Below are 15,763 nucleotides of genomic sequence, written 5' to 3' on the forward strand. Positions count from 1 at the left end.
TTCATATTGATTTGGGCAAAATAAACAACTCGACATTAAAAAACTGTTGATTGTGCAATTTTATTGGAAGTGATATGATTCAAAGTTGCAAAAATATGATATCGGGGCCGAACTAATGAGGTGAATATTTAGTAGGTAATGCTGTCCCATATCCTTAATGAAGAGCATTAAACAAAATGGGGGGAACAATTGCGTGAGTACAGGAGACAATTATATAGGAAAAAGAGTTAACAGTTTAACCAACCAAACAGTTAAATTAGTTGCAATTAAACAGTTTAAACTTGACAACATCCCAGGGACAACATCATAAATTCCCCACATCAGAACCGAAATGAGATTACGTTAAAGGGAAAAACGCCATGTCATTCCAGGGCCTAGAATCGTACTGGGTTGATCAGCGAATCTGATTGGCTGATTAAAACTAGGTGGGAGCTTAGCCTACGAATCGCAGGTACTTTACGATTCATATTTTACGAAATGTATATAAATAAGAAATTGTTCATCCAAGTACATCACAAATCGCGTAAAAATTGGAGTGCGTTCTCTGACTCAAATCTTATAATATTGCTTTCATCATGTGTAAAACATGTAAAATCGACCACAGATCCAGAAAATAAAAGACCTACATTCATGCCGAGAAGTTATGTGAAAGAGGAGCTATCTACAAATACCTGCCCTATACATTTGACAATATCTATATTCAGAGCTGGAAAAAATGAAAATTTCCCTGGAAGATGATCACAATTTCCCTTCAAAAAGACAAATTTCCCTCCAAATTCTTATGTATTTCTTTGTTTAAGGACCTCAATTTCCCTCCAAACTTCCAAATTTCCCAGAAAGGAGCTTCCCACTTTCCACATTTTTTTCCAGGCCTGTCTATATTGTAAACATGGTCACGCATGGCAGCTATTGCAGATGGGGCCTTCTTGCACTAATCCTTCGTATATTATCAGTATCAAATAGGTGGAAGGAAGCTCGCTTCTTGGATTAAAAAAACACTTACAGACCCATTCAGTTATCCCAGCGAAAGTGTTAAAAAAAATCAAAATTGTTTAAAGGACAAGTCAATCAAATTGTCATTTGGTATTTTTGAAATGAAAAATTTGGCATAGAAAACAGCAAAGAAATACATGTAGCTAATTTATATAGGCCTACTGTTAGTATATTATTACAGATTCATGTAAATTCCTTATTTTTGCCTTTACTTAAAAATACACGGCTTTCGGCTGAACCACTACCAGGCTATGTTAACATATTTATAACAATGACAAAGGTACCAAAATCTGGATTTTGATGATTTTCACGATCGTCCGGTTGAGCAAATCACTGAATGGGCCTTTTAAAAGTGTCATTGGCCCCTGATGTTTAAACATGCAACCTCTTGGCAGTTATTGTTTTAAACATGCTCAAGGGCCACAAGTAGGCCTACGTAAGAGGTTTTTACTGCCCAACGATCCTCCTGAACATGTTTAAAGTAAAACTTCCTATGTAACCTATAGGCAGTTTTGTTTAAAATAATGTTCAAGGGCCACAAGTACACAAGAGGTTTTTCCTGCCCAACGATCCTCCTGAACATATTTAAAGCAAAATTTCCTATAGGGCCTATATGTAAACTTCAGGCAGTTTTGTTTAATTTAAACATGCTGAAGGGCCACAAGTACGTAGGAGGTTTTTGCTGCCCAACGATCCTCCTGAACATATTTAAAGCAAAACGTCTTATGTAACCTTTTTGGTGGTTATGGTCTAAATATGTTCAAGGGCCACAAACAACATATAGGGTGTTCCGATCCTGCCCAACGATCCTCCTGAACATATTTAAAGCAAAACATCTTATTGCAAATTCTTTGGCAGTTTCGTTTTAAATATGTTCATGGTCTCGTGTTTTTCCTGCCCGACGATCCTCCTGAACATATTTAAAGCAAAACTTCAATTCATATATGTAACCTTTTGGCAGTTTTGTTTTAATGTTAAATATGCCCAACGACGAATCTGCTAGGACTTATGGTTGATTATAGAACAAACCACAAGTCACTGACATCTTAAACACGAAAGTCCTTTCGTTTATAAGGACGGGGCTCCAAAAGTCAGATTACGTTTGTAAAAAATTAGATCAAATTTAGGTCAAAATAATTGATCTATGAGGTTGAAATTTTTAATATTTCACACTTAACTGGGAGGAAGGGGACCAGCCTCAACACTTTCGTTTTTAGGACGTCATCGATCTTTAGGTGATTGCGGAATTGATTTGGGGAACACATTCGTAAAACAAAAGAGTACATTGTATTGACAGCCACATGCTCCCCATCCTTGATAAACATGATGGCACCACAATAATGTAATCAGGCTAGCGGGCACGAGCCCGTTTGTGAAAATTCACGTAAAGCCCAAAGAAGAGGGCCGTATTTTTAAAATCAACCATGGGTACAAGGTGGAGTAGGTCACTGGGTAGTCTGCTTACAGAGGATGGAAGGAGTCAGACAGAAATATGCATGGTATTAAAGAGCAAGAACCTCAACTTCATCCATTCATGAACAGAACGTTCTGCTATACCAAAAGCCTCTAAAACAAGGCTTGGAGCTATAATAAGACATGAACACTTCAGAAAGAGTGGAATCTTTTGCGGGTGTGGAGGAAAATGGAAAAAGTGAATTGAAACGACAACTAAGGAAATGTTTTAAATGATCTGCATCCAATGATGCCATCAGGAGCAGAAAGAATTGTACTGGTCGCATGATATTGGGGACTTGCAAACTTTTGAGAGAATGGAAGGAACGAGGCCAAGAGGAATATGGGAATGCTTGATGGGCGGTCGTATTATGTGCACAGCTAAAGCCTGGTGCTGAAGGCAGAGGAATTGGTCAGTTTTCTGCCGTGACTTCGGAAAAACAGCTCACCAAAACGTCAACCCCATGATATACCAGCATTTAAGAATTAGAGCGCGTTTAGAATAAAAATGGGAATATATTGGTACATAATAATCATTTTCTCAAATTTTTTGAAAATTGCAACGACAAAAAAGGCCCCTTAACAGTGTCACCTTAAATGATCTGGTAACGAATTTGTAATTGCCATGACGTGTAGTATACCTTGGATGACTCATGGCTGAAAGCGCTTAATGCGCCCACTGAGGTATCCCAGGGAGCAATATTCTCATATTCTAAGATGGAATAAAGTAAGGTCACAGGTCACTTGGAGCTTACGCATCTATTTGCATGGCATGCGCATAATGTACATGTAGCTCGGTACACTCCCTGGCTTCTCTTTCTTGCAGTGCTAAGAGCGTATTGTTCACAAATTCTGCAATATACAAACTCAGGATCAACTAGAATTTTTCATTTCGAGGAAAAAATGCGTGAAATAGTACACATCAACGCAGGACAGTGCGGGAACCAGATCGGCTCCAAGGTAAGAAAAATTTTGTGCATAAAATCAGTGAAAATGAAAGTGTGAAAATCGATTGATAATTGCAAAAATGAGGGTGTGGGAAGCCATCATTAAACCGGCATTAAACCTAAAATCACTGCAAAATGTCTTTTTCTCGTCACCGACGAGACCATGTGCATCAACCCGATAGATGTCAGCAGATGAAATGATTAACAAAATGTCATGATTGGCCGCATCCTCGGCCGCATCACCATGATGTTGCGGCTCATCTCCATCTCATATCTTTCAAATAATTTCCATCTGCATGATCTGCGATCTAAAGGTAAAGGCCAGGTAAAGGGTGTTGTTTTCATTTCCTTTTACCTAATTTAGAATAGTCGCTTATATGGATTCATTTTACATTTATCTCGGCACGAAGTTTAATGCATAAAATTGTCCGGTAAAATTGTTACCCTCGTACACCATCTATATAGCCTACCATCTGCTGATGTCTGCTGCCACATAATATTATTATGCTTATTTAGTAGCTATTAGTTTTAGCATCTTAGGTTTCAAAGCCACGACGAGTTCATGTATTCAAACCTCGCTTATAAACCCTTAGGGTGCGTACTTGTCCTCTTATTCTTAAAATAAGAGGTTACACGGTTACACTTTTCAGCTGGTAGAAACAGCTACTATATTTAGATTTTTTCGGTTACCCTTTTCGTTACCCTTTTTGGCCTTTTCAGCTGGTAGAAACAGCTATTTTTAGATTTTTTCCACGCCGTTGATGACTTAAACTGGGGTTTTAGACGCTTTTAGAGTTAAAGGTTTGGTTCACATCATCACAATTATAGTCGGCGTATGTTTAAGCAATCATGTTCAATGCTTGCCCTAAAAGCCCTGCATTTTAAATAATACGAACATGCACCTCTCAGAAAACAAAGGTTTTACTTGTGTTCCAGTATTATACTGGTTGACCTGTGGGGCGGTCCCATTGTGTACCTATAGACCTATACATCTTTCGCAAGCCCCCCCCCCCCACACGCTGAACTTCGAGGATCCATAAGTAATTTCATTTTTTCACAACTATAAAATAAATTGTTTTTCTAATGATTCTACAGTTGACAATGTCACAGATGTTACAAAGTATATACATAATATGTACCAAAAATTCCCCTTTTTTGACTTGCCATAAATTGTTGACACCTCACTGGGTTCATTCCCTCCATGCATTTGAACACAGTCATACTATTTCACCTCCTTGCTCCAAAATAACCTTACACAGCTATACGTACATGGACGTATTATGTTTCCATCGGAAAAACGTTAAAGGAGATGCCGTATGTTGAATAAAGTCAATATAATCATATGTGTCAATTCTGCATGGAATAAAGCAAGCTAAAGGAACAGAAAAGGGCCACTTTTTAGCCGATAATTTCATTCACTTTAACACAACCTAAACCCAATTGCACACAAAAAAGATGCACCCATGTCATCAGGAATGTAAGATGAATCAGGGATGAAAAACATGTTAATGTCCCAGAAAGATCATGTATTCAAACCTCGCTTATATACCCTTAGGGTGCGTACTTGTCCTCTTATTCTTAAAATAAGAGGTTACACGGTTACACTTTTCAGCTGGTAGAAACAGCTACTATATTTAGATTTTTTTCGGGTACCCTTTTCGGTTACCCTTTTTGGCCTTTTCAGCTGGTAGAAACAGCTATTTTTAGATTTTAGATTTTTAGAAACAACTAGGCCCCCCCTATTAGTAGATTTTTTTCCACGCCGTTGATGACTTAAACTGGGTTTTTAGAAGCTTTTTAGAGTTAAAGGTTTGGTTCACATCATCACAATTATAGTCGGCGTATGTGTAGGCTATTTAAGCATGTCTAAGGCCCATGTTCATTGCTTCCTCTAAAAGCCCTGCATATCTAGATTATAGAAGCATCTTAAAACCGAGTCTGCATTTTAAATAATACGAACATGCGCCTCTCAGAAACCATTTGTGTTCCAGTACTATATTGGTTGACCTGTGGGGCGGTCCCCTTGGTGTACCTATAGACATATACATCTTTCGCAAGCCAACACCCCCACCCCCGCACCCGCACGCGCCGAACTTCGAGGATCCATAAGTAATTTCATTTTTCACAACTATAAAAAAACAAAATTCTATGATTCTTGACAATGTCATAGATGTCACAAAGCAAAAAAGGGGAATATTTGGTACATACCAAAAATTCCCCTTTTTTGACTTGCCATAAATTGTTGACACCTCACTGGATTCATTCCCTCCATTTGAACACATACTATTTCACCTCCTTTTACGCTTGCTCCAAAATAACCTTACACAGCTACTGCATGGATGTATTATGTTTCCATCGGAAAAAAACGTTAAAGGAGATGCCGGTTGTGGTAAGGCTACATTGCGAGATACTGACAGAATAGTGCAATATTTATGGTGCATATTGCTGTTTGGTGCATGATTTTTGTTTTTTCTTCCTTTTCTTTTCATTTCTTTTATAAATGGTGTCAGAGGTGGGATTCCCGGTGGGATGGCGTTTATAATCATGCACAACGTATGTTGAGGAAAAAGCTGGAATAAAGTCAATATAATCATATGTGTCAATCCTGCATGGAACACTGAATGGAAGCTAAAGGAACAGAAAAGGGCCACTTTTTAGCCGATACATGTAATTTCATTCACTTTAACACAACCTAAACCCAAATGCACACAAAAAAGATACACTCATGTCATCAGGAATGTAAGATGAATCAGGGATGAAAAACATGTTAGTGTCCCAGAAAGATTAGCCCAATTCCACATCAAGATTGCTAAATTTCGCAGAATTTGAATATTTTTATGTATATTTTAATAGGGAAACAAAATGTCCTTCCAAATTCCAAAATGTATCCCTTCAAATCCCTAAATTTCCCTCCTAATCTATAAATTTCCCTAAAATCTCTGAATTTTCTTAAAATATGCTTTCTAACTTGAATTCGAATGAACATCTATAATGTCAGAAGAGGGCATGCAATAAAATATCACCACTCACCAAACATAATCTCATCAGCAAAATATTTTATGTTTGGGATCCCGGTAGCTGGTTTAACTTCAGACTTAATTGGGCCGTGTCTAACTAGTCTCAGCTTAACCTACATGATCTAGGTTTAAACCAGATTGCGGAATCGTAACTAGGTACTACAGAGAACTAAACAAAGGCATGTCTTGATATGATTCTATTGTGTTTTTGCTCTACAATGTTCAAAATAACATCATAAGTATTATGTTTAATGATGACGTAAATATTGACCAACATAAGACATAATACCTCTAATTCCATTGTTTTTTTTTTTTCATTGTCCAACCAGTTTTGGGAGGTGATCTCCGACGAACATGGAATCGATCCTACGGGGAATTACGTGGGCGACTCCGATCTGCAGCTTGAACGAATCAATGTTTACTACAGCGAGGCAACAGGGGGAAAATATGTCCCCAGAGCTGTTCTCGTCGATCTCGAGCCTGGGACAATGGACTCTGTCCGAGCGGGACCGTTTGGACAGTTATTCCGACCAGACAACTTTGTTTTCGGGCAGAGTGGTGCTGGAAACAACTGGGCCAAGGGACACTACACAGAGGGTGCTGAACTCATTGAGACAGTAATGGATGTTATGCGTAAGGAAGCCGAAAGTTGTGACTGTTTGCAGGTACGTTATGTTGATGATACATGAGTCAATTTCTGACGTATCGAAATGCGATTTTATCATGTATCTAATTTTCAATTTGAAATATAAAGGTTGACATTTCTAAACATATCTTTTCAAGCTTCTGCATTTATTTTATTCTCATAAAACTCTTAATGGTGTTAAACAGTTTTGAAACATAAAAAACTTCAAAATAATACACCAATGTTTGTTTTCTTTCAGGGTTTTCAACTGGCGCATTCCCTCGGTGGAGGAACGGGTTCCGGAATGGGTACCCTCCTGATGAGCAAGATCCGTGAAGAGTACCCAGACCGCATCATGATGACCTTCAGCGTCGTCCCATCACCCAAAGTATCAGATACAGTGGTAGAGCCATACAATGCTACTCTTTCTGTTCACCAACTTGTAGAAAACACAGATGAAAGTTACTGCATTGACAATGAAGCCCTTTATGACATTTGCTTCCGTACCCTCAAACTGACCACACCAACATACGGTGATCTTAACCATCTTGTTTCAATTACCATGAGCGGTGTGACCACCTGTTTAAGATTCCCAGGTCAACTGAATGCTGATCTCCGCAAGCTTGCTGTCAACATGGTGCCATTCCCTCGTCTCCACTTCTTCATGCCTGGTTTTGCCCCTCTGACCAGCCGCGGTAGCCAGCAATATCGTGCTCTTACTGTTCCAGAGCTGACCCAGCAGATGTTTGATGCCAAGAACATGATGGCTGCATGCGATCCTCGTCATGGACGCTACCTCACCGTTGCTGCCATCTTCCGTGGTCGCATGTCCATGAAGGAGGTTGATGAGCAGATGCTGAATGTCCAGAACAAGAACAGCAGTTACTTTGTGGAATGGATCCCCAACAACGTGAAGACCGCCGTCTGCGATATCCCACCTCGTGGCCTCAAGATGTCGGTCACCTTTATCGGCAACAGCACCTCTATCCAGGAGCTGTTTAAGCGTATCTCTGAGCAATTCACCGCTATGTTCCGTCGTAAGGCTTTCTTGCATTGGTACACTGGTGAAGGTATGGATGAGATGGAGTTCACCGAGGCTGAGAGCAACATGAATGACTTGGTGTCTGAGTACCAACAATACCAGGATGCAACAGCTGATGAAGAAGAGGATTTCGAAGAGGAGGAGGAAGAAGAACTGGAGGAAGCTTGAAGGATGAGAACTAAACGAACATTAATTTTTTATTCACTGGTGCATAAAATTGATGTAATTAATTCACTTTTCAAATTTATTTTATTCTCTGCTTGATTGCTGTACATTTTTTCTTTTGTGCAAAAGTCAGTTGACTTAGACTAATGTATTCCGAAAAAATATTGCAACTCACTCCAATGTGTTAACAGTATATGTGATAGTTGTTTGTACTTGAAATATTCTTCTTTTTTATCATGCTGATGCTGGCATTCGTAAATGAGACTTATTCTGAAAATTTTGAAAACATCACCTTTTTAAATGAAAAATTTAGCGATAGTAGAGAGGTTGTGACTTGCAGTCGCTGCCAATATGGAGTGAGGTCTTTTGAGAACCAATCGCGTGTGGCGTTTACAAGGCATTTGGTGACGGCAAATCGCAACCTCTCAAAATGTACGTATAGAATGTTCCGATGTTTAAAATCGCTACAGCGATGAGCGGCTCTGCAGTTGACCAATAAAGTGGAGCGTTTCTTGTAACTTTGAAAAGAACGATCTAGTTCATTGGTCAAACCTCAAACGCTTTTCGCTGTTTACTGGTTATGTATATAACTTGAAACTTTTAAAGATAACAGTAATGATGATAACAGTAAACTGATAATATTATTTCATGAGTATTTATTTGAAGATTCCCTCGCAACATGCTTCAAAAATCTATTCAGAAGGTTGCACGTTGACATTGCTAAAGGTAAAACACGTCAGTTCTTCCCTCATTTGAAGTAATCAAGGACGGGTCCAGGGAGCCGGTCCCCCCTCTAAAAGAAGGGGAAATTAAGACTATTTTGACAAACGTTTTGCAACACTATTCTACTCGCAGGGGTACACCCTCTCGGCTCCTCATAATGATTTATAATAGAGACACATTTGTCCTAAAATTTTCCCCCACAAAAAGAAAAACAAACAAAAAAAGAAAGAAAGAAGGAAGGAAAGAAATTTGGATCCTCCACATGCCTTCGATTATAGAATTTTGAGGCATAATTGAGGAGATTGCACATGTTGCAGGGTTTATTATTAATCTGCAATCATGTTAAATAATAATTGTGACGTCATGATACATGTATAATTATGTCCAAAAGTATAGTGTCATTAATAATAGTACAGAAATGTAGTATAGGCCGATGACGATAGTTAATAATAAGTAATGGTAGCTAAATAGCCTTTGGAATTAAAAAAAAACCCGATGTATCACAGCGCTGTATTCAAAGGTATTTGAACAAATCCCGTAAATTGCAACAGAATTAATTATGAACAATGTATTATAAAATTAGTGTGCATGTGCATGCATAAAGGCACAGTTTGTAACAGGGTCAATATTCTTTAAATTGAACTTTCAAAAATAATGCAGTCTTAAACTCCCTGATCAATCTGGATCAGGATCAAATACGAGCTTATATACCATTCCAGATCAATTTGGTCCATTATTATGATTTGATGGATCCAAGTGTGTGAAAATATTAGATCCAAAACATAATAATGATACAATTGAATGCTTTACGCCCAATATTTATTGCTCTCGCTATGAGTTTTAAAATATTGGACTCGACGACGTCTCGTCCAATATTTTAAAACTCATAGCTCGACCAATAAATATGGGCTCAACCGATCCAATTTTATATCAGAAATCGAATCGCACTCAAATTTGATCTATGTTAGATCAAATGTGACTTTAAATAAAACTTTCGAGTATGTTTCTAAGTAATAGGGATCTGCAGGTTTGATCCGGGCCTTTTTTTTAAAGAACGAAAAACTGTCAATTTACACACTTTTTCAATTTTAGAAGAAGTTTATTCAAAAACAATAATTATAGTAGGAAAGGGCATATAATAGTAGTTTGCCACAAAAGAGCAGATATCCTCCGATAGAATTTTGTAAAAAAATCAGTTAATTTTATCATTGTATATATTTTTGTGTGTTTGAATGTTTTTCTTGAATGTTGGATTGACGGTTTCGTATTTTAAAGAATTATTTTTATTTATTTTTATTATGTTTTTAAGTTTTTCACAACGATATTAATTGAAGAAGAAACAACACCCACCGAGATCTTCTTGAAGATTTGTTTTATATTAATTTTTATTTAAATCCATGATTTGTAAAAATTTTAATTTTGTAGTTTCAACATTTTGAATGCGTTTTTATCATGAAATATGATAATTTGTAATTGTCCTGGAACAAAAAGGTACTTTTTCATGACCTTGATCAACCGTATATTTGAGTTATGATTTACGAGATTAAAATAGAGAAAACTAAATTTGATGACCAATATTTGAATGAAGTTGATTGTTATATTTTCATACCCTTTTTAGTCATTTTGTTAGTTCCTGAAAGATTCGCAACGTGTTCTTCAGAAAGTAAGAATTGTCAAAAGTTTTAAAAATTATTTAATATGACACGATATCAAACTAAAGGTATATATTGTACGGATCAAAATGTATGTGTTTGTTATATTGACACTTTCCAATACATATACCCCGCCTATGTGGCAAACATATCCATCCCCACCCACCTCAGGCCTCTTCCTTCCCCCTCAAAACGGTTCTAACTATAATACAGCTATCCTGTATGTAGGACCTAAATGGTCTACAATAAACAAAGAACTACAGAAAGGTTCTGCAAAGACCAGAAAGAACCATTTTTGACCGGTGAAAGAATCTGTAAAGGCCAGAAAGAACCATTTTGGGGTTCTTGCCATTTTCAAGAACAATTTTCTTGAGGATTCTACACACAGGACAGCCAAGAACCTTTTTTTCTAAAGCTGAATTTATACTAGGTCGCTGAGCACAATGAGGTAAAAAGCGCATTTTGTTGCGTTGGGTTGTTGCTTATTGGTCAAAAGCCAATTGCTCGTCGCTTAGCGATGGAGTATAAATTTAGCTTAAGAGTGTTCCGCATCATGGCAGTGAATCCAGCCTGAACAAAATAAAATACAGTGTCTTAACATTGAAATAAACAGTAGATTATAATATTGTGTGATTGTCGGTTCATTAAAATATTTAAAATGATAAAACAAACCAATTAATACAAAACTGTGAAGAATGTTCAATTAATCATCAGTAATTGATTAGTAAAATGTTGTCTGTATAAAGTTTATAGACCCAATTAAGTGTACAAATTTATCACAGCATGTGTGAAATCGTACGCTATGTTTAATGGCGGTACAACATAACAGTGTGCATAGGTAAACCTCCATTCTTGACATTTCAAATTGCTGTCTACTGAAGACAGCAATCGCGATCACGACATCATGATTTTTAAAGAACTACAATATTTAGATTTTAGTATGCTATTTACGAGTTGACCTGCTATCTACTGAAGACAGCGGCAACATCCAAATAGAAACTTTGTGTTGGCTATATGCTTCAATAAAACATCTTTTCTAAAAATATCAAGAGCTAAACTCATGAACCAATGCTCGACTTGTTCTTACTCATTTTAATGCATTTTTCATGCTGATTCCAAATAAAAAATTAAAGACAATTTGGAACTTGGTCTGCAGTCGACATCGCATAGAGAGGGTTAATTATGATAATATGTCAACTTGCTATCTACTGAAGATCGCATAACGTCATGTCCTTGTGTTTTATCTCGGTTGCCTGACTTTTTAGTATACAGCAAGAGGCCAGACAAGAGGCCTACCTATATAACTATTAAATATTCAAAAACGAATAAGATGGCATGCATATATTTTACCTTGCCCTATACTAGCGCCCACCAAGGTTCCTCTTCCTCGCTTACTCTTCCCACTAAAATAACTACTTTGAGACAACATTTTGGGGTTTGTCGCGAAATTTTATTCCTTCTAAAAACCTACCTACCCCACCCCAGAAAAAAATCAAAATGACAGTATTATTGATCGCTAGAAAATCGACAAATAGGTATTAAAATCTTTGATTTCTGTGCTATATGAATTATGATACACGCTTATGATATTCATATAATATTCATAACTAAATTTAAAGCACAATTGATCGTGCTAGAATATAAAGTTTCATATTTAGCAATTACTAATATCCGCGCTTCTTAACATTAATTAATTTATACAATTAATTCCGACATTAAATATGCCGTCGCTGCTTTATAAGAACGAAAAAATACCCATTTATTTATTACATATTTTTGTACGGCTTGATTGCTGATAAATTATTATTATTACCATCACCAACAAACCACATCAAATGCAAGAGATAATTACTGCATTCCAAGCGAAACAGGTCCGTCCATAATTCCCCTGTTACAATCAGGCAGAGTCATGCATAATTTATTGATGAGTAGAACTCAATCAGTTTAATACGTTAAAGGTGCATTTTGCGATTTTATATAACATATTTTTTCTATTAATCATGTCTAAATTAAACAGACTATATAGGCTTAATTGCTAGGTTTTTCTTATACTTTGAATTTTGATATTTTTTGATCAAATAAATTGAAAATCCCGTGGGCAGTATATAATTCCCGAGTATTACCGGTATGCGATGGGACCTTGTTCTACGGGCTTGACCAACCCAGATTTTGCTTTTTAGGGATTTTATTTTTATTATTTTAAGTAAAAACAGCCGTTTTGTGGCCGAAGTGGATTGATTTTGATTGAAATTTTGGTTTAAAAAATTCACAACATTTTCTATAATTATTTTTACTAAAATTGTTCAAAATCATCAAATTTACTGTTAGTTTAAAGGTCATTTAGCCTCTTTCAGAAAAAAAGCAAATCCCACACCGACCGTCCAACCAACCCTATAGCCGGAAAGTCTGTCAACCCGTATAATATTGTAGTACTATGGTATCAAAATCACTACTTCGCAGTAGGTCAAAATGTTTCAGCAAATTTTGGAAAGGGTAGTAAAATTTGGCTCTTTATATATTTCGCATAAGGGTGTTTTAGCCTATGAGAATAGTAGTTATAGTAGAAAATTGTAAATGACCTGCCCATGCTGACTGTTGCATTGAATTTCCGGTCACTACACGGAGAAGTCTAGACAGAAAGCCATACGATATGCTTAAAAGTCTCTATGTAGTAAGTCAGTGTCAGTGATGACACATGCAGCAGAATGCCGTTTTAAAAATGATTTAAAGCAATGCTCAACGATTTGGATAGTACCGTGCTTGCTTTTTTCTAACCCATTTATGCGAGTTATACGAGCTATCTGAAGAGATATTTCCTACAATTTTTTTACAATATCTTACTTATGTGTATGTATTTTAGTGTTTTTTTAACGTTGTATACCGTATTTATTTATTTTTACCCCATAGGTGTGTCACATTTTTCAGTGCTGTTTAAAGTCCCATTTAGTGATCCCTACGAAAGTGTAAAAAATCAAAATTGTTTAAAATTGCTTAAAAGTGAAGGAGAAGACATTCAAATTGTCATTTTGTATTTTTGAAATGCAAAATTTGGCAAAAAGTTCAAGCCCCATTCAAATACATGTAGCTAATTTATATACTGTCAGATTACAGATTCATGTAAAATGCCTTATTTTGTCTTTTAAAAATACACGGCTTTCGGCTGAACCATGCACTAGCAGGCTATGTTAGCACATCTATGACAATGACACAGGTACCAAATCTGAATTTTGATCATAGTAATTTCTACGATCGTCCGGATGAGCAGATCACTGAATGGGCCTTTAAATAAGTATTTAGCTATTTATACGTCATCTGACAACGAATCGTTGCCAAATTCGCAATACACCATTCAGTTTCTGTAAAATGTGAAATATTATTTGGATTTATCAAATTATTAGTCATATACCAACTTCTATATAGATATCATTACCAATAAGGGTTATTGTAGGCTTATACTTTATTTTATATGGTATGGGGAGGTCTAAAATAATTAAACTATAATTAATAATAATGAATGGAGGTTTAATAATATCAAGTAAGTCAAATATTTGTTGAGAAAACTGTTTAAAAATCTGTTTATCAGAGGTTTAATAATGTTAGCACTGTCTTGTTTACCTATATCGTATCAAATTTACCAGCTTCAACAGTTATACAAAGTGACATTTTGGTGAGTTCGAGCTTCATAATATATATATGAATGCTACTTTAAACGGGAGCTTTTATACTGACGAGGCCATTTCTTGCGCTGAATATAATACGAAATAATTTATAAGAGGATGCCTGAGAGAGATATGCTGTAAGAGGCTGACTTGAGAGACAGGCTGTTGCAACTGTCTCATTCATGGTTTTATCATGCCCACAAGACGCATATTTCAGATTTTAGATTTTCTGAAAATGCCAGATTAGTGATAAATATGATTGAAAGGGGTGTGGTCCGATTTTTCATGTTCTCTCATGTGTTGCCATTACAACAATATGGCCAAATTTTGAGTTGTTGCTCCATCGTTTTTGATATGAAAAGCAAAAACGTGCATAGGATAATACAATACTTCTGGTTAATTGTTTACCATTTTTGTTCACACTATCTAAACCACATCTCGGGTACTAAATTTTTACTGCGTTAATTAGAAAAATATGAGCTTTTTTCTGATACCAAAACTCAATTTTTAATGAAGAAAAATAGGAAATGAGACTGTCGGTCTGGTACCCCTTTAACTTTAAAGAAGAACGAAGTGTCATGGTTGGCACGTGTAATGTGCATGTGAATGGAAGCTTTACATTTATCGGAGATTCCGTGAAAAAGGCTGATGAAAATAAAATCAAAACGATGCAAATCAAATTTGGTTAATCATGTTGCAAAAACAGCACAATGTTTTCTGTAATTATTTCATGTTGGATGATTAATGATTGACAATTTGATTCACAGATTATGCTGGATTTTTTTAATTAATTTTAGTCAGTAGAACTCCACGAATAGAATATAGGTTTCCCAAATAATACTGGCGTTGTCACATTTTATTTGGAGTCATTATAATTATGTATTGGAACAGTTTGTTCAAATATTATTTATATCGCGATCAGATCAAAATTTCGACACTTAATTTTGTGCTAAAACCAGTTCAAAGGCTTAAATACCCTCAAGGCTTTAATATCCACGGGTCCATTATTATAATACAGTTAATTATAAATATCAGGTATCCCGGGAATTTATCATTGTGTAGATGTGTAGACGACAAGAGGTCAAGTGATTCGCCAAATTTATATCTACAAGTGAACTGAAAATAGCATGCTAAAATTTGTCACGAATGTCAGCATTATTTTTTTAAACCTCGCATTGTCTTTATCTTTGCCAAATGTGGTTATCGTATTAAACCGCGAGCTTTTTGAAAGATAGTAACTTATCTTGTGTGAACAAGTAGTATGCACAACTCGTTCCACATAAAGTACGTGTGATTTTGCTAAAACAAGACTGGAGCTTGAAGGAAATTAAAATAATTTTAATAATTTTTAATTTCCATCATAAATATTTAAAAAGTCAGTATATCGACATTCAAATATTCCCCAGAGAATCAACTACTTTCTGTCCACGTTATCAATCAATATCAGTATAACATTACATCATGATTCCATTTGTCATGTTTGTTTGG

General features: G+C 36.1%; 1 protein-coding gene across 1 annotated transcript; it reads left to right on the forward strand.

Moving 5' to 3' along the window:
* Nucleotides 1-3,190: 3,190 nt before the first annotated feature.
* On the forward strand, nt 3,191-11,239 carry LOC140135427 (tubulin beta-4B chain-like). Its single transcript, XM_072156923.1, has 3 exons — nt 3,191-3,405; nt 6,739-7,074; nt 7,294-11,239. The coding sequence occupies exons 1-3, from the start codon at nt 3,349-3,351 to the stop codon at nt 8,242-8,244; spliced, it is 1,344 nt and encodes a 447-aa protein (XP_072013024.1). The 5' UTR covers nt 3,191-3,348; the 3' UTR covers nt 8,245-11,239.
* Nucleotides 11,240-15,763: the final 4,524 nt, after the last annotated feature.

Source organism: Amphiura filiformis, chromosome 16 (genome assembly GCF_039555335.1).
Source record: "Amphiura filiformis chromosome 16, Afil_fr2py, whole genome shotgun sequence".
Lineage (NCBI taxonomy): Eukaryota > Metazoa > Echinodermata > Ophiuroidea > Amphilepidida > Amphiuridae > Amphiura > Amphiura filiformis.